Source organism: Piliocolobus tephrosceles, chromosome 21 (assembly GCF_002776525.5).
Source record: "Piliocolobus tephrosceles isolate RC106 chromosome 21, ASM277652v3, whole genome shotgun sequence".
NCBI classification, from domain to species: Eukaryota; Metazoa; Chordata; class Mammalia; order Primates; family Cercopithecidae; genus Piliocolobus; species Piliocolobus tephrosceles.
Window position 1 is genome coordinate 17,087,334 of NC_045454.1, and position 24,552 is coordinate 17,111,885.

Sequence of the window (24,552 nt, forward strand, 5' to 3'; positions counted from 1 at the left end):
ATTAGCCAGGCGTGGCAGCGCGCTCCTGCGATATTCCAGCTACTCGGGAGGCTGCGGCAGGAGAATCATTTGAACCCGGGAGGCGGAGGCTGCAGTGAGCCGAGATCATGCCACTGCTCTCCAGTCTGGGTGAGGGAGCGAGACTTCGTCTAAAAAAAAAAATCCTGTGTCACACCCCTCGCTGCCTTTGCCTCACTGCTTCCCTTTATGGTCCCTACCCAGAGCCACGCCCATTCCAATTAAGCTCCGCCCTACCCCAGTGATCTTCCCCATGTTTATAGCTCACTTCCAACAGCGTTGGTTCCTACTCTTTTTTTTTTTTTTTTTTTTTTGCTTTTGTTGTTGTTGTTTTTGAGACGGAGTCTCGCTCTGTCGCCCAGGCTGGAGTGCAGTCGTGCGATGTTGGCTTACTGCAACCTCCGCCTCCTGGGTTCAAGTGATTCTCCTGCCTCAGCCTCCTGAGTAAGTGGGACTACAGGTGCCCGCCACTACGCCCGGCTAATGCTCTTTGAGTTTTTAAAATTCTTTTTGTAGAGACGGGGTCTCGCCACAGCGCTTGGGTATTTATTTATTTATTTATTTATGAGAGAGGGTCTCTGCCAGGTGTGGTGGCTCACGCCTGAAATCCCAGCACTTTGGGAGGCCAAGACTGGAGGATCGCATGAGTCCAGGAGTTCTAGACCAGCCTGGGAAGCATAGTGAGGCCTCGTATCTATTTAAAAAAAAAAAAAATTTAAAAAAGAGAGAAACAGACTCTCGCCTTCTCGCCCAGAGTGGAGAGCTGTGGTGCAATCATGGCCCACGGCAGCCTACCGACCTCCCAGGCTTAAGCAATCCTCTCACCTCAACCTCCTGGGTGCTTGGGACTACAGGCTCACGCCACCACGCCTGGCTAATTAAAAAAAAAGAAAGAAAGAAAGAAAGAAAGAAAAAAAACGTAGAGACGGGGGTCTCATTATGTTGTCCAGGCTGGTCTGAAATTCCTGGGCTCAAGTGTTCCTCCCGCCTTGGCCCCTCAAAGTGCTAGGATTACAGGCATGAGCCACCACACCCGGCTGTTTGTTTCTATTCTATCGCCATGCCCCTCACAAGTCCCTGAAGGCTCCAGAATCCCACGCTTTTAGATGAAAACCCATTCAAGCCCAGAGACACGGCCCCAACTCATACAACAAATCACATCCCAGGACACCGTCTGCGTCCCTAGACACCCAGGACCTAGGTGTCACCCTACTAAGGAACACTGCCCCTTAGCCTAGAGCCCCACACCTTCATCCACGACCCACTCCCCCAACCGGCAACACAGTTCTGCTGCTGTTTTATAGCCATGCCCCTGCTAGCTCATAACCCAGGCCAGTCCCTTCTAACAAAACTCCTCCCTTATCTAATAGTCCTGCCCTTTGCAACAGGCCGCCTCCCCTTCCACCCAAGCCCCGCCTCGCAACTGTAGCTAGCCGGTCATCAGCTTCGGTTCCAGCCACACGTCCAGGTTTCTCACAACCAAGCTCCGCCCCAGCGCCACAGCCCCACACACCCGTGTAGAGGGGCCTCTTACCCACAGGGCCCTTCTAGCGCGCTCCACCCGCCCATGAGCCAGGCCCCTGCTTGCAGTTCAGCCCTTCCAGAGAAGCCCAACCGCAGCCTGAGACCCCAGGGAGGACCCCTGCCCCAGCCCTTCGGGCCCCTCACCAGCTGCTCCCCAGACAGCACTTCCAGGAGCCGCGTGAGCACGAAGCCGTCCCGGAGGTCCACATAGAGGTCCCCGATGTGGCAGCCCACGCGGGCGAGGTGCGAGTTCACCCACTTGGTGAAGGTTTTCTTCTGCACGGCTTCCCGCTCATCTGGAAGACAGGCCCTGATGAGCCTCCCAGACGCTTCCATCTTCACCCCAGCCCTCCGCAAGCCAAGCCTGCTCAGGCCCAGCTCGCTGTAAGAGTCCTCCCTCACAGGCGGATCACTTGAGGTAAGAGTTCAAGACCAGCCCGGCCAACATGGTGAAACCCTGTCTCTACCAAAAATACAAAAAGCAGCTGGACATGGTGGTGGGCGCCCCCATAATCCCAGCTACTGGAGAGGCTGAGGCAGGAGAATTGCTTGAACCTGGGAGGCGGAGGCTGCAGTGAGCCAAGATCGCCTCACTGCACTCAGGCCTGGGTGACAGAGCAAGACTGCATCTCAAAAACGAACAAAAAAAAGAGTGAGTCGGCCGGGCGCGGTGGCTCATGCCTGTAATCTCAGCACTTTGGAAGGCCGAGAGGGGCAGATCACAAAGTCAGGGGTTCAAGACCAGCCTGGCCAATATGGTGAAACCCTGTCTCTACTAAAAATACAAAAAAAACTTAGCCGGGCGTGGTGGTGCATGCCTGTAATTCCAGCCATTCGGGAGACTGAGGCAGGAGAATTGCTTGAACCAGGGAGACAGAGGTTGCAGTGAGTCAAGATCACGCCACTGCACTCCAGCCTGAGCGACAGAGCAAGACTCCGTCTCAAAAAAAAAAAAAAAAAAAGAGAGTCCAGCCTCAGCAGCCATGTCTCCTCCTACCTGGGACACCTTCCCCTACCCTCTGCCACCCACCTGGTGACAACCTTCCTGTCCCTTGAAGTTTTCCTGAGATGTCACTTGTACAGGAAGCCTTCCCCGCTTGTGACCCCAGTTGGCTGTAGTCATTCATTCATTTAATAAATATTTGAACACACACTCTGTGCCTGTTAAAGACTCTGTGAATACAGACAGGGCCCTCACAGAGCTCAGTTCAGTGGGGACACGGACAAATACAGCCATGGCCTCAGCCTCCCAAAGTGCTGGGATTACAGGCATGAGCCGTCGTGCCCAGCCTTAAGGAACTGTCAAACTGTTTTCCAAAGTAGCTGCACCATAGGCCAGGCATGGTGGCTAATGCCTGTAATCCCAACACTTTGGGAGGCCAAGGTGGGTGGATTGCTGGAGTTCAGGAGTTTGAGACCTGCCTGTGCAACATGGTGAGGACTCTGTCTCTACAAAAAAAATACAAAAAATTAGCCAGGCAGGGTGGCATGCCCCTGTAGTCCCAGCTCCTTGAGTGGCTGAGGCAGGAGGATCGCTTAAGCTGAGGAGGTCAAGGCTGCAGTTACCTGTGCTCATGCCACTGCACTCCAGCAAGGCTGACAGAGCCAGTCCCTGTCTCAGAAAAAGTAAAAAAATTTTTTAAAAAAGTTGCTATACCAGCAATGTGTGAAGGCTCCAAATCCTTGCCAACACTTGCTATTTCCCAACCCCTCCTTTTTTTTCCCCCTTGAGATGGGGGTCTCACTCCATTGCCCAGGCTGGAGTGCAATGGTGCGATCTTGGCTCATTGCAACCTCTGCCTCCCAGCCTCAGGTGATCCTCCCATCCCAGCCTCCCAAGTAGCTGGGACGACAGGAGCATGCCACCAGGCCTGGCTAATTTTTGTATTGGTGTAGAGACAGGGGTCTCACTATGTTGCCCAGGCTAGTCTCAAACTCCAGGGCTCAAGCAATCCACCCAACTTGGCCTCCCAAAGTGCTGGGATTACAGATGTTAGCCCCACTGTGCTTAGTCGTTTCCCCTCCCTTTTTTTTTTTTTTTTACTATGGCCATCCTAGTTGGTGTGAAGTGGTACCTTATTGTGGTTTTCTTTTGCACTTCCCTAATGGCAAGTGAAATTGTGTATCTTTTCTTGCTCTTATCAGACAGTTGTATATCTTTGGAGAAATATCTATTCAAATCCTTTGGACATTTTTTAGTAGAATTACTTTTTTTTGGAGTCACAATCTCTGTCGTCCAGGCTAGAGTGCAGTGCCACAATCATGGCTCACTGCAGCCTCAACCTCTCAAGCTTATGCAATCCTCCCACCTCAGCCTCCTGAGTAGCTGGGGTTACAGGCACATGCCACCATGCCCGGCTGATTTTTTTGTTTTATTTTTGTGGAGACGAGGGTCTTGCAATGTTGCCCAGGCTGGTCTCAACCTTCTGTGCTCAAGCAATCTTCTCACCTAGGCTTCCCAAAGTGCTGAGATTACAGGCTCAAGCCACCATACCCAGCCAGTTACATGCCTTTTGTCATCTGTACTATCTTTGCGACTTCCTATGAATCTGTAATTATTTCATAATTTAAAGTTTTTAAAAGGCCGGGCACAGTGACTCACACATGTAATCCTAGCACTTTGGGAGGCCAAGGCAGGTGGATAGCCTGAGCTCAGGAGTTCGAGACCAGCCTGGGCAACTTGGCGAAACCCTGTCTCTACTAAAAATAGAAAAAACTAGCAGGACTTAGTGGCACACGCCTGTAATCTCAGCTACTCAGGAGGCTGAGGCAGGAGAATCGCTTGAACCAGGGAGGCGGAGGTTGCAGTGAGCTGAGATCATGACACTGCACTCCAGCCTAGGCTACAGAGTGAGACTCTGCCTCCAATAACTAAATAAATAAATAATAAAGTTTAGGCCAGGCACGGTGGCTCATGCCTGTAATCCCAGCACTTTGGGAGGCTGAGGCAGGTGGATCACCTGAGGTCAGGAGTTTGAGACCATCCTGGCTGACATGGCGAAACCCCATCTCTATCAGAAAAACAAAAATTAGCCGGGTGTGATGGCGGGCGCCTCTAATCCCAGGTACTCGGGAGGCTGAGGCAGAACTGCTTGAACCCGGGAGGTGGAGGTTGCAGTGAGTGGCGATCACGCCATTGCACTCCAGCCTGGGTGACAGAGCAAGACTCTGTCTCAAAAAATAAATAAATAAAAGTTTAAAAGAGAAAAAGAAAATTGCTGCCTGGCCTTCCTCTTTCTTCCCCTGACTCCCATAAACTGGAAAATCAAGGTCAAGGTCTGCAGAACATAAGATGAAATTAACCAGGAATCTACACTGACCTCTCTGAGCTAAGTCTTCCTGCTAACTGGGTTGCTCATCTCGAGGTTTTCTGGGAGGGAGAAATAGCTTCTCCATTAAGCCACTGTACTGTTAAGTCGATTTTTGGCCGCTTAGCCTATACGGTTACTGTTAAAATCCCATTACTAAATAATATTAAGTTTCCTATTAATATTAAGTTTTCTATTAATTCAGGAATAAAGACTTGTATTTCCAGTCTATTTCCCCTTCAACCATTTGAAATCTCTCAATAATTTCCTTTTTCATAAAATTTACGTTGGTAATATTATCAATAGTGGGGTGAAGGGAAGGGGTGATGGTTAATGGGTACAAAATGTGGAAGGAATGAATAAGGTCTAGCATTTGATATCAGTACAACAGGGTGATTATATTCAATAATAATTTAATTGTACTTGTCTTTCTCTTTTTTTTTTTTTTTTTTTAATATAGGGTCTGCCCTGTATCAAATTCAGGCTGGAGTGCAGTGGTGTGAGATCATGGCTCACTGCAATCTCTGCCTCCTGGGCTCAAGCCATCCTTCCACCTTAGCTTTGTGAATAGCTGGGACTACAGGCATGTACCACCACACCCGGCTAATTTTTGTATTTTTAGAAGAGTCAGGGTTTAGCCATGTTGCCCAGGCTTGTCTCAAACTCCGTGACTCAAGTGATCCACCCGCCTCGGCCTCCCAAAGTGCTGGGATTACAGGTATGAGCTACTGCACCTGGCCTGATTGCACATTTTAAAATAATTAAAAGAGTATAATTGGATTGTCTGCAACACAAAAGCATCTATCCCATAAATATATATAACTACTATGTACCTACTAAAATTAAAAATACAAATTTTTAAAAAAGTATTGCTTTTTACTCTAGCAGTAGAAAATATACATTTACTTATCTGTATTTTTAACTTTAAATTGCACTTGAATGTTTACCTCTAGTTTGAAAATGAATATGCAAATATTAACAGTAAATGCAAAGGAAGTATCTTGTTTGTGTCAATGTGGGTTTTGTGCTGTTTAGATAAGATGGTACCCTACGTTAATACTGATCATCAATCATACCTGAGGAAGTGATGGCAGAAAAGATGCTAAATTGAGTATTTATCCCTCTGCCTTCTAACAAATGATGCTCACACCAAATAGCAGATTTTGGCTAGTACTACAGCCAAAGTGGAATTTTAGTGCATCCTCAGGGTGGTACCAGAATGAGGACAACTGGGTTCTGCCTTGTCTCTATTAATAACTGGCCAGGTGACTTCTCAAGGTCATCTCTCCTCTTTGGACCCCAGTTTTCACATTTGCAAAAACAAGGATTTGGACTAGATTTGGCTTTCTTCAATGGATTCTGGGGGATCATTGACTTTGGGATCTTATACTTGAGAGAGGTAGGGGTGGGTATGTGTATGCATGTGTGTGTCTGTATGTGTGTATATATATATATACACACATATATACACACACACATATATATATATATAAATTTTTTTTGAGATGGAGTCTCCCTCTGTCTCCCAGGCTGGAGTGCAGTGGTGTAATCTTGGCTCACTGCAACCTCCACCTCCCAGGTTCAAGCAATTATCCTCCCTCAGCCTCTGAGTAGCTGGGATTACAGGCATGTGCCACCACGCCCAGCTAATTTTGTATATTTAGTAGAGACAGGGTTTCTCCATGTTGGTCAGGTTGGTCTCGAACTCCTGACCTCAGGTGATCTGCCCGCCTCAGCCTCCCAAAGTGCTGGGATACAGGCATGGGCCATTGTGCCCAGCCTCGGAGATATATTTGGTTGCACCCCCACTGCATTTTATAAAAATGTAAATCAGTTGCCAACATTTTAAAATAGGAAGATTTTGTCTTTAAAAAATTTAGATTTTTGGCTTCTCATGAAATATCACACAATAGGGCAACCCTGGACCTCCATTCCTGCCAGGCTGCCATTGCGGGGGGCTGTGTGGGTGCTGCCCTCTTACAGGAGGTCCCAGTTCTCTCAGCATATGCAGCCCATCTGGTCTCGGTGGGCATTTCAGTTCTCAACTCTTGCTCCATGCTGACAAGACTGTAATCAGGAATAGAAAAATCAGGCCAGGCATGGTGGCTCATGCCCATAATCCCAGCACTTTGGGAGGCCAAGGCAGGAGGATTGCTTGAGGCCAGGAGTTTCACACCAGCCTCGGCAACATAAGCAAGACCCCATTTATGTAAAAAATTAAAAATCAGGCCAGGTGTGGTGGCTCATGCCTGTAATCAGAGCACTTCAGGAAGCCAAGGTGGGTGGATCACCTGAGGTCAGGAGTTCGAGACCGGCCTGGCCAACATGGTAAAACTCCGTCTCTACTAAAAACATAAAAATTAGCCAGGCATGGTGGCGGGCGCCTGTAATCCCAGCTACTCAGGAGGCTGAGGCAGGAGAATCACTTGGACCTGGGTGGCGGAGGTTGCAGTGAGCTGAGATCATGCCAGTGTACTCCAGCCTGGGACACAAGAGTAAAACTTTGTCTCAAAAAAAAAAAAAAAATTAATTAAAACTTAGCCAGGTATGGTGGCCTGTGCCTATAGTCCTAGCTACTCAGGAGGCTAAGATGGCAGAATGTCTTGCGCCCAGGAGGTTGAGACTACAGTGAGCCATTGTTGCAACACTACACTTCAACCTGGGCAACAGAGTGAAACCCTGTTTCAAAAAATAATAATAATATGTACACACACACACACACACACACACACACACGGGTATCATCCTTTATGAAGTTGCCATTAAGATGGTCCAGGATCAATTTCTTTTTTCTTTCTTTCTTTCTTTTCTTTCTTTTTCTTTCTTTCTCCTTCCTTTCTTCCTTCCTTCCCTCCCTCTCTTTCTCTCTTTTTCTCTCTCTCTTTCTACCTTTCTCCCTTTCTCTCTCTTTCTTTCTTTTGTTCATTCTTTCATTCTTTCTCAATTTCGTTCTTTCTTTCTTTCTCTTTCTTTCTTTCTCTCTTTCTTTCTCCTTCCTTTCTTCCTTCCTTCCCTCCCTCTTTCTCTCTTTTTCTCTTTCTACCTTTCTCCCTTTCTCTTTCTCTCTTTCTTTCTTTTGTTCATTCTTTCATTCTTTCTCAATTTTGTTCTTTCTTTCTATGCCTCACTCTGTCACCCAGGCTCTGGAGAGCAGTGGCATGATCATGGCTCAGTGAAGCCTCAACCTCCCTGGGCTTAGGTAATCCTCCCACCTCAGCCTCCCCAGTAGCTGGGACTACAGGCGCACATCACCACACTTGACTAACTTTTGTATTTTTTATAGAGACAGGATCTTGCCATGTTGCCCAGGCTGGTCTCAAACTCCTGGGCTCAAGCAGTCCTCCTGCCTCAGCCTCCCAAAGTGCTGGGCTTACAGGTGTCAGCCACTGCACCCAGCCCAGGATCAGTTTCTATTCACTTTCTTTGGGTATCATCAAAATGAAATCACAAAACAAAAAGCATTGTCATGGGGCTGGGCATGGTGGCTCATGCCTGTAATCCCAGCACTTTGGGAGGCCTAGGTGGGCGGATCACCTGAGGTCAGGAGTTTGAGACCAGCTGGCCAACATGATGAAATCCTCTCTCTACCAAAAAATACAAAAATTAGCCATGCGTGGTGATGCGTGCCTGTAATCCTGGCTACTCGAGAGGCTGAGACAGGAGAATCACTTGAGCCTGGAAGGTAGAGGCTGCAGCGAGCCAAGATTGCACCATTGCACTCCAACCTAGGTGACAGCAAGACTCTCTCAAACAAACAAAAAAAAAATCTCAGAGTGTTGCCCTGACCTGAGATGACGTTGAATGTTGACCATGTTGGTGTGTTTACTGTGCGGGGGTCTTCTGTTTCCCCCTCTGGTGCCACCCTCCACTCCTCTTCCCCGTGCTGTGGTGGGTCCAGGGAGGCTGGCCAGTGTGGACTATATGAATGGACTCCCCAACCCTCAGAGCCCCTCAGACTTCCAACTGGGTTTGGCCAGCAGGAGATCAGAGGAGTCAAGGGCTTTGTTCCTTCCTGCTCCCTCCCTCCCTGCCTGACCTGCTCCTGGCAGTCCTGGTTTCTTTCCGTACGTCCCCAGCTCCTGCTGGTGACGTGTCTCTCCTCTCTCAGAGCTCCCTTCTCTGCACGCTGCGGGTCCCCGCTGCCCTTGTAGGTTCCCTCAATCCTGCCCACCCCTATGTCAATAGTCCCTTCATTAAACTTGCCCCAACTTTACCCCTTTGTGGGATGCCATCTGCTTCCTGCCAGGACCGTAACTGACACAGATACCTTTGGGGTTTCAAGACTCCTGGCCAGGTTGGGCGAGGTGACTCACACCTGTAATCTAAACACTTTGGCAGGCCAAGGTGGAAGAATCACTTGAGCCCAGGAGTTTGAGACCAGACGGGGCAATATAGTGAGGCTCCCATCTCTTAAAAAAAAAAATTAATAGCTAGGCATGGTGAGTGTGCACCTGTGGTGCCAGCTGCTCAGAAGGCTGAGGTGGGAGGATCACTTGAGCCTGGGAGTTCGGGGCTGCAGTGAGCCATGATCGCACCACTGCATTCTAGCCTGGGCAAGAAAAGGAGAACCTGTCTCAAAACAAACAAACAAACAAAAATACTCCAGGCCAAATGACAAGTTTCCTCTGTCTGCTATTGTGCTTATATTGAGTTATTTTATTTATTTATTTATTTTTTGAGACAGTCCCACTCTGTCACTCAGGCGGTAGTTCAGAGGCATGATCACGGCTTACTGCAGCCTTGACCTCCTAGGCTAAAGGGACACTCCCAACTCAGCCTCCTGAGGGGACTGCAGGCGTGCACCACCACAGCTGGCTATGTTTTTCATTTTTACTTTTTGGAGAGATGGGGATCTTGTTATGTTGTCCAGGCTGGTCTCAAACTCCTGGGCTCAAATGATCCTCCCACCCTTAGCCTCCCAAGTAGCTAGGACTATAGGCAAGTACTATTATGCCCAGCTTTTTACCATTTATACATTCTTCTCCAATAACAATCACAAGTGAAACACATTTCCTTAGGATAAGACTTTAATTTGGCCGCATGCAGTGGTTCATTATGGTCCTGTAATCTCAGCACGTTGGGAGGCCAAGGTGGAAGGATTGCTTGAGCCCAAGAATTCGAACCCAGGGGAGAACCTGGGTTTTGTCTCTATCTACAAAAATATAGAAATTATCCAGGCATGGTGGAGTGCACCTGCAGTTCTGCAGTACCTGTAGTACTGGAGAGGATGAGGTGGGAGGATCGCTTGAGGCCAGGAGTTGGAGGTTGCAGTGAGCCGAGATCACACCACTGCACTCCGGCCTGGGTGACAAAGCAAGACCCTGTCTTAAAAATCAATAAATAAACAAATGCACTCAGAGACACATGGATGAGTCTTAAGGCAGAGTTCTGAAGAAAAAAAAAAATAATGTGGCCAGGCGTGGTGGCTCACAGCCGTAATCCCAGCAATTTGGGAGGCTGAGGCAGATGGATCACCTTAGGTCAGAAGTTCAAGACCAGACTGGCCAATATGGTGAAACCCCGTCTCTACTGAAAATACAAAAAATAGCCAGGTATGGTGGTGTGCGCCTGTAATCCCAGATACTCCGGAGTCTGTGGCAGGAGAATCGCTTGAACCCGGGAGGCGGAGGTTGCAGTGAGCCGAGATTGTGCCGCTGCATGCCAGCCTGGGAGACAGAGCGAAACTCTGTCTCAAAAAAAAAAAAGCAAAGAATGCAATCTGGAACATGATAAAACTTGTATCAGTTATAGCAATACCTGCATGCAGAAACCCATAGATAAGTGGCTCTCAGATTTATGACAAAGCAACATTGCAGTTCAGTAGGGAAAGGATAAATAAATGGACCTGAGTCAACTGATATCCGTATGGGGGACGAAAACAAACTGACCTGCACTGTACACAATAATATATACAAATAAATTTCATTCCGCTTACAAATCCAAATGTGAAAGGACTAAAATAAGGCTTTTAGGCCAGGTGCAGTGGCTCACGCCTGTAATTCCAGTACTTTGGGAGGCTGAGGTGGGAGAATCACTTGAGGTCAGGAGTTTAAGATGAGCCTGGCCAACATGGCAAAACCCTGTCTCTACTAAAAATACAACAATTAGCCGAGCGTGGTGGCGTGCGCCTGTAGTCCCAGCTACTGGGGAGGCTGAAGCAGGAGAATCGCTTGAACCCGGAAGGGGGAGGTTGCAGTGAGCTGAGATCACGCCATTGCACTCTAGCCGGGGTGACAGAGCGAAACTCCATCTCAAAAAAAAAAAAAAGAAAAGAAAAATTAGGTTTTCAGAAGAAAACATCAAGGACTATTTCCATAACCTTGGAATAGACAAAGATTTCTTAAACAAGACACAAATAATGTTAGCCATACAGGAAATGATTGTTAAATAATTATTAAATTATACTACATTCAAATTAAAATATCTTGTTCATCAGGCTGGGCACTGTCACACACACTTCTAATCCCAGCACTTTGGGAGGCCGAGGCGGGCTGATCACTTGAAGTCAAGAGTTTCAGACAATTCTGGGCAAGATGGCGAAACCCCGTCTCTACTAAAAATGCAAAAATTAGCCAGGCATGGTGGCCCGTACCTGTAATCCCAGCTACTCAGGGGACTGAGGTGGGAGGATCTCATAAGCCTGGGATGTTAGGTTGAGGGTTGAGGCTGCAGTGAGCAGAAACTGAGCCACTGCACTCTAGCCTGGGAAACAGAGTGAGATCCTGTCTCAAAAAAAAAAAAAAAGAAAGAAAGAAAAAGAAAAAAAAATCTGTTTATCAAAGGCCCTGTTAAGCCAGTGAAAAGATAAGCCACAGAGCTGGTGAAAACATTGACAACACATACGTCTGCTTAGGTACTTGCATTCCTCCAAACACATCAGAAAGAGGCAGACAAATTAATAAGAAAATGGGCAAAAGATTTGAATGGGGCCAGGCTCGGTGGCTCATGCCTGTAATCCCAGCACTTTGGGAGGTTCGAGACCAGCCTGACCAACATGGTGAAACCCTGTCTCTACTGAAAATACAAAAATTAGCCCGGTGTGGTAGCACACACCTGTAATCCCAGCTACTCAGGAGGCTGAGGCAGGAGAAACACTTGAACCCAGAAGGTGGAGGTTGCAGTGAGCCAAGATCATGCCGTGGCACTCCAGCCTGGGCAACAGAGCAAGACTCCATCTCAAAAGAAAAAAAAAAAAAAGACCTGAATGGGCATCTCGCAAAAGGATATCGGAATGGCCAATAAATGTATGAATATATGCTTCACCTTCTTCGTTGTTCTTAGTCATCAGGAAAATGCTAAGTAAAACCACAGCAGAATGCACAGCCACTAGAATGGCTAAAACTAAAAAGACTGGCCATCAGCCGGGCATGGTGGCTCATGCCTGTAATCCCAGCACTTTGGGAGGCCGAGGCAGGCGGATCACCTGAGATCAGGAGTTCGAGACCAGCCTGGCCGACATGGCGAAACCCCGTTTCTACTAAACATACAAAAATTAGCTGGGTGTGGTGGTGTGTGCCTGTAATCCCAGCTACATGGGAGGCTGAGACAGGAGAATTGCTTGAACTCAGGAGGCAGAGCTTGCAGTGAGCCAAGATCGCGTCACTACACTCCAGCCTGGGTGACACAGTGAGACTCTGTCTCAAAAAAAAAAAAAAAAGAAAAGAAAAGAAAAAATAGACTGACCATCACAAGGGTGGGGTGCACAGCAACTGAATCTCTGGTACACCGCTAGTGGGAATATAAAATGACACAAACTGGCAGTCTCTACTGAAGTTAGATATACACTCACTTGGCGGGGCGCATGGCTCACGCCTGTAATCCAAACACTTTGGGTGGCCAAGGAAGGAGGACTGCTTGAGCCCAGGAGTTGGAGACCAGCCTGAGCAACATAGCGAGACTTCGTCTCAATTAACAACAACAAATACATATACATATAAAATAAAATACATACCCTTACTCTGTGATTGGACATCTTCACCCTTGGGTGGGTGTAAACCACCAGAAACAAGCGCTTATGCCCACCAAAAATGGGTACTAGAAACTTGAGAACACCACCATTTATTTTATGTATTTATTTATTTAAGACAGAGTCTCACTCTGTCATCCAGGCTAGAGTCCAGTGGCACTATCTTGGCTCCCTGCAACCTCCGCCTCCTGGGTTCAAGCGCTTCTCCTGCCTCAGCGTCTCAAGTCGCTGGGATTACAGGCATGCACCACCATACTCAGCACATTTTTTTGTATTTTTAGTAGAGATGGGTTCTCGCTGTATTGCTCAGGATGGTCTTGAACTCCTGGCCTCAAGTCATCCGCCCGCCTTGGCCTCCCAAAGTGCTAGGATTACAGGCGTGAGCCACCACGTCTGGCTCAACACCACCATTTATAGTAGCCCCAAACTAGCAGCAATCCAAATGCTCATGGACAGGTGAATCCATAAACAAACTGTGGTACATTCACACCATGGCACACTATACAGCAAGGAGAAGGACCAACCCACAAGCATAGGGAGACATGGATGCATCTCCCACAGGCATAATGTTGAGTGAATAAAGCCAGACACAAAACAGCACACACTGCATTACTCTATTTACATAAAGTTAAAACACCAGCAAAATGAAGCTGAGCTGTTAGAAGTTAAAAGAGTACACCCTTGGACTATAGTGATAGGGAGGTGGCATGAGGATGCTTTACTGGGTCTGTCATATGTCACATTCTGTTTGTTTTTTAAAGATGGTATCTCATTCTGTTGCCCAGGCTGGAGGGCAGTGGCACCTTCTTAGATCACTGCAGCCTGGAACTCCTGGGCTCAAGCAATCTTCCCACCTCAGTCTTTTGGGTAGCTAGCACTACAGGCTCATGCCACCACACCCAGCTAATTTTTTTTTTTTTTTTTTTTTTTGAGACGGAGTCTCCCTCTCCCACCCAGGCTGGAGTGCAGTGGCTTGATCTCCACTCACTGCAAGCTCCGCCTCTCAGGTTCATGCCATTCTCTTGTCTTAGCCTCCTGTGTAGCTGGGACTACAAGCACCCACCACCACACCCAGCTAATTTTTTGTATTTTTAATAGAGACGGGGTTTCACCGTGTTAGCCAGGATGGTCTCAATCTCCTGACCTCGTGATCCACCCACCTCAGCCTCCTAAAGTTCTGGGATTACAGGCGTGAGCCACTGCACTTAGCCCCGCCTAGATAATTTTTTAATTTTTTTTTTTTTTTTTTAGATATGGGGTCTCTCTATGTTGCCCAGACTGGTCTTGAACTCCTGGTCTCAAGTGATCATCGTGCCTTGGTTTCCCAACGCACTTGGTTTACAGGCATGAGTCACCACACCCCGTTGTATATTCTGTTTTTTAACATGGGCGCTGGTTACAAGAGAGTACTCATTTGTGGAAATACTGGCATGACTTTTCTGCCATTCTGTGTGCATGAACTACTTTAATAATAAAAAGTTAAATATATATATATATATATATATATATGCTTACTCATTAGCAATGCACATTTTGCAAAATTATCCTCATGCAAAGAAAAAGATTCACATTAAAAACTATCTGAATGGGGTCAGAAGCAGTGGCTTCCCAACACTTTGGGAGGTCGAGGTAGGAGAAGTGCTTGGGCCCAGGAGTTCAAGACCAGCCTGGGCAACAGAGCAAGACTCCATCTTCATTTAAAAAACAAAACAAAATAATGTCAGTGGTTGCCTACGGGGAAGAAGAAATTGATTTGAGATTTGGAAATAAAAGAGAATTGGAGAGAAGCCTCACACAGGTCAGTGACAGTAGTGAGCCACAAACTGTGGAGGGTGAGTAGAGAACACACTGAACGTGGGGTCCAAACAATTTTCCTTAATGTTGAAAAAATTGACAGAGACAGGGTCTCACCATGTTGCTCACTCCTGGGCTCAAGTGATGCTCCCATCTCAGCCTCAGTGCTAGGATTACAGGCGACCTGGGAGGTCGAGGCTGCAGTGAGCCGTGATCACACCACTGCACTCCAGCCTGGGTGACAGAGCGAGACTCTGCCTCAAAATAAAAGAGGGAGAAAAACCATGAGAGAGCTGGGCAAAGGGATGCAAAAGAAATGCAGCGCAGTGGTCTATGTCATATTTGTACTTTGAGCGGCCAGGTGGTTTCAGCAGGAGAGCAGCATCATGAAGTTACCATTAAGCTGAATGTTACTGGTTTGGGGTCTCGAGTTCCTCTATAAATGTGTTTTACTTGTAGAGCCATATGTGAACCCTAAGCATGGGAGATTTAAGCAGAGTTGTGCATTTGCGAGCATTTATGAAAATTACACAGGCCAGGCGTGGCTCACGCCTATAATCCCAGCACTTTGAGAGGCCAAGGCAGGTGGACCACTTGAGGTCAGGAGTTCAAGACCAGCCTGGCCAGCATGGTGAAACCTCATCTCTACTAACAATACAAAATATTAGCTGGGCGTGGTGGCGGGCTCCTATAATGCCAGCTACTTAGGAGGCAGAAGAAGGAGAACAGTTTGAACCCAGGAGGCAGAGGTTGTAGTGAGCCAAGATTGTGCCACTGCACTCCAGCCTGGGCAACAGAGAGAGACTCTGTCTCAAAAAAAAAGAGTGGCCGGGCGGGGCGTGGTGGCTCACGCCTGTAATCCCAGCACTTTGGGAGGCCGAGGCGGGCGGATCACGAGGTATCGAGACCATCCTGGCTAACACTGTGAAACTCCCTCTCTACTAAAAATACAAAAAATTGCCGGGCGCGGTGGCTCAAGCCTGTAATCCCAGCACTTTGGGAGGCCGAGACGGGCGGATCACGAGGTCAGGAGATCGAGACCATCCTGGCTAACACGGTGAAACCCCGTCTCTACTAAAAATACAAAAAACTAGCCGGGCGAGGTGGCGGGCGCCTGCAGTCCCAGCTACTCGGGAGGCTGAGGCAGGAGAATGGCGTAAACCCGGGAGGCGGAGCTTGCAGTGAGCTGAGATCCGGCCACAGCACTCCACCCCGGGCGACAAAGCAAGACTCCGTCTCAAAAAAAAAAATACAAAAAATACAAAAAATTAGCCGGGCGTGGTGGCGGGCACTTGTAGTCCCAGCGACTCCGGAGGCTGAGGCAGGAGAATGGCGTGAACCTGGGAGGTGGAGCTTGCAGTGAGCCAAGATCGCGCCACTGCACTCCAGCCTGGGCGACAGAGCAAGACTCCGTCTGAAAAAAAAAAAAAGAGAGAGAAAATAAAATACAATTTCTTAAGGTGGGATCTCACTCTGTTACTCAAGCTGGAAGGCTGGAATGCAGTGGTGCCATCATAGATCACTGCCTTCTCCTGGGCTCAAGCGATCCTCCTGCCTCAGCCTCCAGAGTAATAGAGGCACATGCCAGTGTGGCCAGTTAAGTTTTAAATTTTTGTACATACAGGATCTTTCTTTATTGCCCAAGTTGGAGATAATTTTTTTTTTTTTTTTTTAATCTCAAAGGGGATTTCTACATTTCCCTGGGCAAGATGCTCTCAGAAGCATAGTTCTAAGATTTGGAGAGTCCTTAATTCTCATCTTACCATATCCCACCTCTGCTTAAAAATCTTTCCATAGGCCGGGCGCGGTGGCTCAAGCCTGTAATCCCAGCACTTTGGGAGGCCGAGACAGGCGGATCACGAGGTCAGGAGATTGAGACCATCCTGGCTAACACGGTGAAACCTCGTCTCTACTAAAAATACAAAAACTAGCCGGGCGACGTGGCGGGCGCCTGTAGTCCCAGCTACTCGGGAGGCTGAGGCAGGAGAATGGTGTAAATCCAGGAGGCGGAGCTTGCAGTGAGCTGAGATCCGGCCACTGCACTCCAGCCCGGGTGACAGAGCGAGACTCCGCCTCAAAAAAAAAAAAAAAATCTTTCCATAGCTCCCTGGTATCCCACAAGGCCCTTTAAGATCTGGCTTCTGCCAGGCTCAGTGGCTTATGTCTGTAATCCCAGCACTTTGGAAGGCTGAGGCGGGTGGGTCACCTGAGGTCAGTAGTTCGAGACCAGCCTGGCCAACATGGTGAAATCCCCATCTCTACTAAAAATACAAAAATTAGCCGGGCAAGGTGACAGGTGCCTGTAATCCCAGCTATTTGGGAGGCTGAGACAGGAGAATCGCTTGAACCCAGGAGGCAGAGGTTGCAGTGAGCCGAGACTGCGGCATTGCACTCCAGCCTGGGCAACAAGAGCAAAACTCCGTCAAGAAAGAGGAAAGAAAAGAAAGAAAAAAAAGAAAGAAGGAAAGAAGGAAAAAGAAAGAAAGAAAGAGAAAGAAAGAAAGAAAGGAAGGAAGGAAGGAAGGAAGGAAGGAAGGAAGGAAGGAAGGAGAAGAAAAGAAAAGAAAAGAAAAGAAAAGAAAAGAAAAGAAAAGAAAAGAAAAAAGAAAAGAAGGATCTGGCTTCCACTGGCTCCTCCCCCATCATCACTTACTCCTCACCTGTATCCTTCTCAGTTAAGCCACTCCCAACTTTTGGGGGCCTTGCATATGCAGTTCCCTCTACCTAGAACACTCTTCCACCCTTCACTCTTGTGTTCATGCCAATTCACCCTTTAGGCCCGAACTTAGGCCTCTCCTTCTCCAAGAAGTCCTCCTTGATTCTCCAGGCTGGATCAAGTACATCCTATGGGCTCCTGCAGTCCTTGGGCTTCCCCATCACAGCCCGATGCTTGTGCCTCTCTGTCAACAGCCCCGACCTCTCTGCCTGTGCCTCCCCTACCCTGTCTCTGACCCCTCTGAGTCAACACTGTCTAGCCGGATCTCTCTCTCCCACTGACCTATGAGCCCTGTGGGGGCAGGCCCCGGGCTGCCTCAGTCACCACTATTCCCCTCATGTTGTCCAGCATGGGCCAGGCACACAGCAGGCACTGAATTTATATTTTCTAGATAAAATAAATTCCAGTGGTTCACACCTGTAATCCCAACACTTTGGGAGGCCAAGGTAGGAGGATCGCTTGAGTCCAGGAATTCAAGGTCAGCCTGGGCAACATAGCGAGACCCTGTCTCTACAAAAAATTAAGAAGAAAATTATCCAGGCACGGTGGTGCATGCCTGTAGTCCCAGCTACTCAGGAGGCTAAGGTGGGAGGATGGCTTGAGCCTAGGAGTTGGAGGTTGCAGTGAGCTATGATTGTATCACCACACTCCAGCCTGGGCAGCAGTCCAAATAATAATAATAATAATAATAATAATAATAATAAATTCTACAACTGGGAGTGGTAGCACACATCTGTAATCCCAGCTACTCAGAAGGCTGAGTTGAGACCAGGAGTTTGAGACCTGTCTAGGCAACGTGGAGAGATCCCCTCCCCCTCAAAACACAAACGAACTCACTTACACTAAATTAGTAAATTCTAGAATTCTAAGTTGATATGTTCCTACCTTTTTAAGGTTCTAAGACTCTAAAGGTATAACTGTAAGTTTCCATGAGTGTATGTTTTCATCAGTCTAGGTTTCTAGATCAGATGAAGCTGGCAATCCATCAGCTGAATCTGGTTCATACTTTGTGGCACATACAGATTTCTCTCTCTCTCTCTCTCTCTCTCTCTCTCTCTCTCTATTTTTATTATTTTGTTGTTGTTGTTTGTTTTTGAGATGGAGTTTCGCTCTTGTCACCCAAGCTGGAATACAATGGCATGATCTTGGCTCACTGCAACCTCCGCCTCCCAGGTTCAAGCAATTCTCCTGCCTCAGCCTCCTGAGTAGCTGAGATTACGGGCACGCACCACCAGACCCAGCTATTTTTTGTATTTTTAATAGAGACAGGGTTTTGCCATGCTGGCCAGGCTGGTCTCAAACTCCCGACCTCCAGTGATCTGCCCACCTTGGCCTCCCAAAGTGCTGAGATTACAGGCGTGAGCTACTGCGCCTGGCCAGGTTTCTTATTTTTTTGAGACAGGGTCTCACTCAGTTGCCTAAGGCTGGAGTGCAGTGGCTCAATCTTGTCTCACTGCAACCTCCGCTTCCCCGGACTCAGGAGATTCTCCCACCTCAACCTCCCGAGTAGCTGGAACTACAGGCATGCGCCACCACACCTGGCTAATTTTTATATTTTCAGTTGAGGTGGGGTTTCGCCATGTTGGACAAGCTGGTCTCAAACTCCTGGGCTCCAGCAATCCACCCGCCTCAGCCTCTCAAAATGCTGGGACTACAGGTTGCTAGATCAGCCAGGTTTCTTGAGCCAGCACGATGGCTCACGCCTGTAATCCTAGCACTTTGGGAGGCCAAAGCGGATGGATCGCTCGACCCCAAGAGTTCAAGGCCAGCCTGGCCAACATGGTGAAACCCTGCCTCAACTAAAAATACAAAAATTAGCCAGGCGTGGTGGTGCGGGCCTGTAGTCCCAGATACTCAGGAGGCTGAGGTGGGAGAACCGCGTGAACCTGGGAGGTGGAGGTTTCAGTGGGCTGATATTGCGCCACTGTACTCCAGCCTGGGCAACAGAGTGAGACTCCAGCTCAAATAAATAAATAAATAAATAAATAAAAGTTCCAAAAATCTTAGTATCAGAGAGCCATCCTGTGATTATAAACTGCTGAGTTACTAAAGTTCTAAGATTTGGAGGGAACTGATTCTGATCTTTGGGTTTTTTTTTTTTTTTTTTGAGACGGAGTCTCGCTCTGTCTCCCGGGCTGGAGTGCAGTGGCCGGATCTCAGCTCACTGCAAGCTCCGCCTCCCGGGTTCACACCATTCTCCTGCCTCAGCCTCCCGAGTAGCTGGGACTACAGGCGCCAGCCACCTCGCCCAGCTAGTTTTTTTGTATTTTTTAGTAGAGACGGGGTTTCACCATGTTAGCCAGGATGGTCTCGATCTCCTGACCTCGTGATCCGTCCGTCTTGACCTCCCAAAGTGCTGGGATTACAGGCTTGAGCCACTGTACCTGGCCATTTGCCAGTTTTAATGCTGATGATTAAACAATTCTAAGGTTCCAAACCTCTATGAATACTAAGTACTAAGGTTCGAGGGTCTACAATTCTAAAGGTCTAAGGTCTTTCTATAACTATAAAGTTCTCTGGTCTTTGCTAATATTGTTCTGATACATCAAAGTAGGGTGACTACTAGGCACTCTGGCTTACCCCTGTAATCAAAGCACTTTGGGAGGCCGAGGTGGAAGCACTGTGTGAGCCCAGGAGTTCCAGACCAGCCTGGGCAACACAGCAAGACTCCATCTTACAAAAAAAATTTTTTTTTTGTTTTGAGTTGGAGTTTCACTCTTGTCACTTAGGCTGGAGTGAAATGGTGTGATCTCAGCTCACTGAAACTTCCATCTCCCGGGTTCAAGTGATTCTCCTGCCTCCTGCTTCCTGAGTAGCTGGGATTACAGGTGCCAGCCACCATGCCTGGCTAATTTTTGTATTTTTCACTAGAGACAAGGTTTCACCATGTTGGTCAGGCTGGTCTTGAACTCCTGACCTCAAGTGATCCATCCGCCTCAGCCTCCCAAAGTGCTGGGGTTACAGGCATGAGCCACCATGCTCGGCCAAAAAAAAAAAAAAAACTTTTAATTAGCCAGGCATTTTTATTTTTTTGAGACAGGTTCTTGTTTTATTGCTGGGGCTGGAGTACAGTAGTGTGATCTTGGCTCACTGCAATCTCCAACTCACGGGCTCAGGCCATCCTCCCACCTCAGCCTCCCAAATAGCTGGGACCACAGATGCATGCCACCATGCCCGGCTAATTTTTTTTTTTTTTTTAATTTTAATTTTTAGTAGAGACAGGGTTTCATTATGTTGGCCAACCTGGTCTCCAACTCACACACTCAAGAGATCTGTCCACCTCAGCCTCCCAAAGTGCTGGGATTACAGGCATGAGCCACCACGCCCGGCCAAAGATCTTCATTTCGAGAGGTCTAACAATCTCTTAGACATTTCAAGTTCCAAGGATCTGACGGCTCTGCATTTCGGGATTCTAAGGGAATATGCTTACAAAGTCCCACCATTCTGGGACTGTACATTTCTAAGGCTCTAAGGCTGCGCTGCTCCGTACAGCAGTCACAAGCCACATGCGGTTATTTAAATTTAATTAAAACTGGGCAGGGTGCAGTGGCTCATGCCTGTAATCCCAGCACTTTGGGAGGCCAAAGCAGGTGGATCAGTTAAGGTCAGAAGTTCAAGACCAGCCTGGCAAACAGAGTGAAACCTCGTCTCTACTAAAAATACAAAAAAAAAAAAAAAAAAAAACAATTAGCCAGGTGTTGGGGCATGCATCTGTAGTCCCAGCTATTCAGGGGGCTGAGATAGGAGGATGGCTTGAGCCCGTGAGGAAAGGATTGCAGTGAACCAAGATCTCGCCACTGCACCCCAGCCGGGGCAACAAAATAAGACTCCATCTCAAAATATATATATATATAAATAAATTTAATTAAAACTAAATAAAATTTAAAACTCAGTCTGTCACATAGCCCTGGCCACATTTCAAGCACTCAAAAGCCACATGGACTAGTGATTATTACATTGGACATCACGGATATAGACTATTTCCACCATCATGGAAAGTTCTATTAGACAGTGCTGGTCTCTCCTCCTACCCTCCCGACCACCAAGGTTCTCGGGTACCCTTCCCCCTTCCTCGTCCTCCTCATCCCACCCCAGCCCTCCTCCAGGTACCTGCCAAGGCCTTGATCCGGGAGCACTCAAAGAGCGAGGCCGCTGCGGTGGAGGCGGCCGGCTGCTCCCGCTCCCAGCCCCGATCTGGACTCTCCCAGCGGGTGGCAAGGTTGTTGTTGTTAGGGGCAGGCAGGCCCTCCATGTTGTCCACTTCCCCTGGTATCTGCGCCATCAGGGAAAGTGAGGCCTGGACATGGGGAGAGGTAGGTTAGGTCTAGGATCAAGTCCCATTTCTAACAGTGACTGGCTTTGAGTCCTGTCCCCTCTCTTGTCCTCAATTTCTCTGTCTTTAATGTGGACATAGTAAAAATCATAAGGCTTGGACAGTGGCTCATACCTGTAATCCCAGCACTTTGGGAGGCAGAGGCAGGAGAATCGCTTGAGCCCAGGGGTTGGAGACCAGCCTGGGCAACATAGCAAGATTTCACATCTATAAAAATAAAAATAAGCTGGGTGCAGTGGCTCAGGCCTATAATCCCAACACTTTGGGAGGCTGAGGAGGGCAGATAGCTTGAGCCCAGGAGTTCGAGACAAGCCTGGGCAACATGTTGAAACCCTGTCTCTACAAAACATGCAAAAATTGGCCAGGCGCGGTGGCTCACGCCTATAATCCCAGCACTTTGGGAGGCCGAGGCGGGCGGATCACCTGAGATCAGGAGTTCGAGACCAGCCTGACCAACATGGAGTAACCCCGTCTCTAATAAAAATACAAAATTTGCCCGGCGAGGTGGAGTATGCCTGTAATTCCACCTACTCGGGAGGCTGAGGCAGGAGAATCGCTTGAATCCGGGAGGTGGAGGTTGCAGTAAGCCAAGATTGTGCCATTGCACTCCAGCCGGGGGCAACAAGAGCGAAACTCTGTCTCAAAAAAAAAAAAAAATTAGCCAGATATGGTGGCAACGTGCCTGTAATCCCAGCTACTCAGGAGGCTGAGGTGTGAGGATGGCTTGAGCCCAAGAAATGGAGGTTGCAGTGAGCCAAGATAGCTCCCACTGCACTCCAGCCTGGGCAGCAGAGCCAAAAATTGTCTTAAAAAAAAATTTAAAAATTAGCCAAATGTGGTGGCTGCCACCCATAGTCCCAGCTGTTTAGGAGGCTAAGGCAAGAGGATGGCTTGAGCCCAAGAAGTCAAGGCTACAGTGATCTATAATGGTGACACTGCACTCCAAACTGGGCAATATGGTGAGACCCTATTTCTAAATAACTATAATAATAATGTTTACCCTCACCACTTCACAGGATGTGGTAAAACACATGGCTTAGACCCTGGCACATATTAAGAGCTCAGCAAACTGTCACTGTTATTATTAGAACAATAGAGTTCTGTAATGCAGTAATAACAATAATGAACATATTGAACACTTGCCCTGTGATTAGTACTTCATGTACATTCTCTTATTATTTCCACAAATTTAATTCCCTAACAGTTGGCTATTATTACACCTATTTTACAGAGGAGGAAACTGAAGCACAGAGGAGTTGATCTATTTTTCCAAGGTTACACAGCTAGTAAGTAGCTAGAATTCAAACATAGGTGATAGGGCCAGGCACGGTGGCTCACGCATATAATCCCAGTACTTTCTTAGATGGGTGCATCACTTGAGGTCAGGAGTTCAAGACCAGCCTGGCCAACATGGTGAAACCCTGTCTCTACTAAAAATACAAAAATTAGCTGGGCGTGGTGTCATGTACCTGTAATCCCAGGTACTCAGGAGGCTGAGGCAGGAGAATCGCTTAAACCTGGGAGGTGGAGGCTGCAGTGAGCGGAGATCATGCCAATGCACTCCAGCCTGGGAGACAAAGCAAGACTCTGTCTCTAGAAAAAAAAAAAAAATAGGTGATAGAATGTTTGCATTAATGGGGCCAGGCACAGTGGCTCCTGCCTGTAATCCCAGCATTTTGGGAGGCCAAGGCAGGCGGATCACGAGGTCAGGAGTTTGAGACCAGCCTGGTCAACATGGTGGAATCCAGTCTCTACTGAAAATACAAAAATTAGCTGGGCGTGGTGGTGGGCTACCGTAATCCCAGCTACTCGGGAGGCTAAGGCAGGAGAATCGTTTGAACCTGGGAGGCGGACGTAGAAATGAGCTGAGATCGGGCCGTTGTACTCCAGCCTGGGTGACAGGGAGAGACTCCATCTCAAAGAAAAAAAAAAAAAGAATGTTTGCATTAATGGCCCTAATTCTTCACCCTTGTAGCCACAGCCTTTGCCATATAACTCTTCAGTGTCCTCCTACTGCTAAGGTAGGATAGAGTGACCGCATGCCCTACCCATTGACTCCAGCCCTGTTATTTACTTTTTTTTTTTTTTTTTTTTTTTTGAGATGGAGTCTCACTCTGTCGCCGGGGCTGGAGTGCAGTGGCCGGATTTCAGCTCACTGCAAGCTCCGCCTCCCGGGTTCACGCCATTCTCCTGCCTTAGCCTCCCGAGTAGCTGGGACTACAGGCGCCCGCCACCTCGCCCGGCTAGTTTTTTGTATTTTTTAGTAGAGACGGGGTTTCACAGTGTTAGCTAGGATGGTCTCGATCTCCTGACCTCGTGATCCGCCCGTCTCGGCCTCCCAAAGTGCTGGGATTACAGGCTTGAGCCACCGCGCCCGGCCTGTTATTTACTTTGGCCAGCGGAATTAGGTGAAAGTGCTGCTGTGCCAGTTCTGAGCCTAGGACTCGGGAGGGAGACTTTGCATGTTTCTGCTTGTGCTGTACTGTGGCTATAAGAAAAACACACCTGGGCCAGACCAGGTCCAAGGCCCTAGTCATTCTAGCCAAGGCCAGCTAAGGTTGCCAACACCACCCTCAACTCTGACCACAGCAGAGACCAGAAGAACAGCCACCTGATTCCAGCCTAAATTGCTGAGCTCAGACTCAATGGCTTAGTAAAGGTTCTGTGTTTTTTTGTTTGTTTGGTTGGTTGGTTTTTTTGTTTGTTTGAGACGGAGTCTCCTCTGTCGCCCAGGCTGGAGTGCAGTGGTGTGATCTCGGCTCACTGCAAGCTCTGCCTCCTGGGTTTACGCCATTCTCCTACCTCAGCCTGCCAAGTAGCTAGGACTATAGGCGCCCACCACCACGTCTGGCTAATTTTTTGTATTTTTTTTTTTTTTTTTTTTTTTTTTTTG

At 48.0% G+C, this 24,552-nt stretch overlaps 1 protein-coding gene across 1 annotated transcript in view; it reads right to left on the reverse strand.

The window, feature by feature from the left end:
• The window catches only part of SPTBN4 (spectrin beta, non-erythrocytic 4), a 117,949-nt gene that overhangs the window by 89,644 nt on the left and 3,753 nt on the right, over positions 1-24,552 (reverse strand). The window contains exons 2-3 of the mRNA XM_023229136.3: positions 21,437-21,623; positions 1,687-1,838 (exon numbers count right to left, since the gene is read on the reverse strand). Coding sequence (XP_023084904.2) covers positions 1,687-1,838; positions 21,437-21,608 — 324 coding nt within the window. The 5' untranslated portion in view covers positions 21,609-21,623. The remainder of the gene's footprint in view (positions 1-1,686; positions 1,839-21,436; positions 21,624-24,552) is intronic.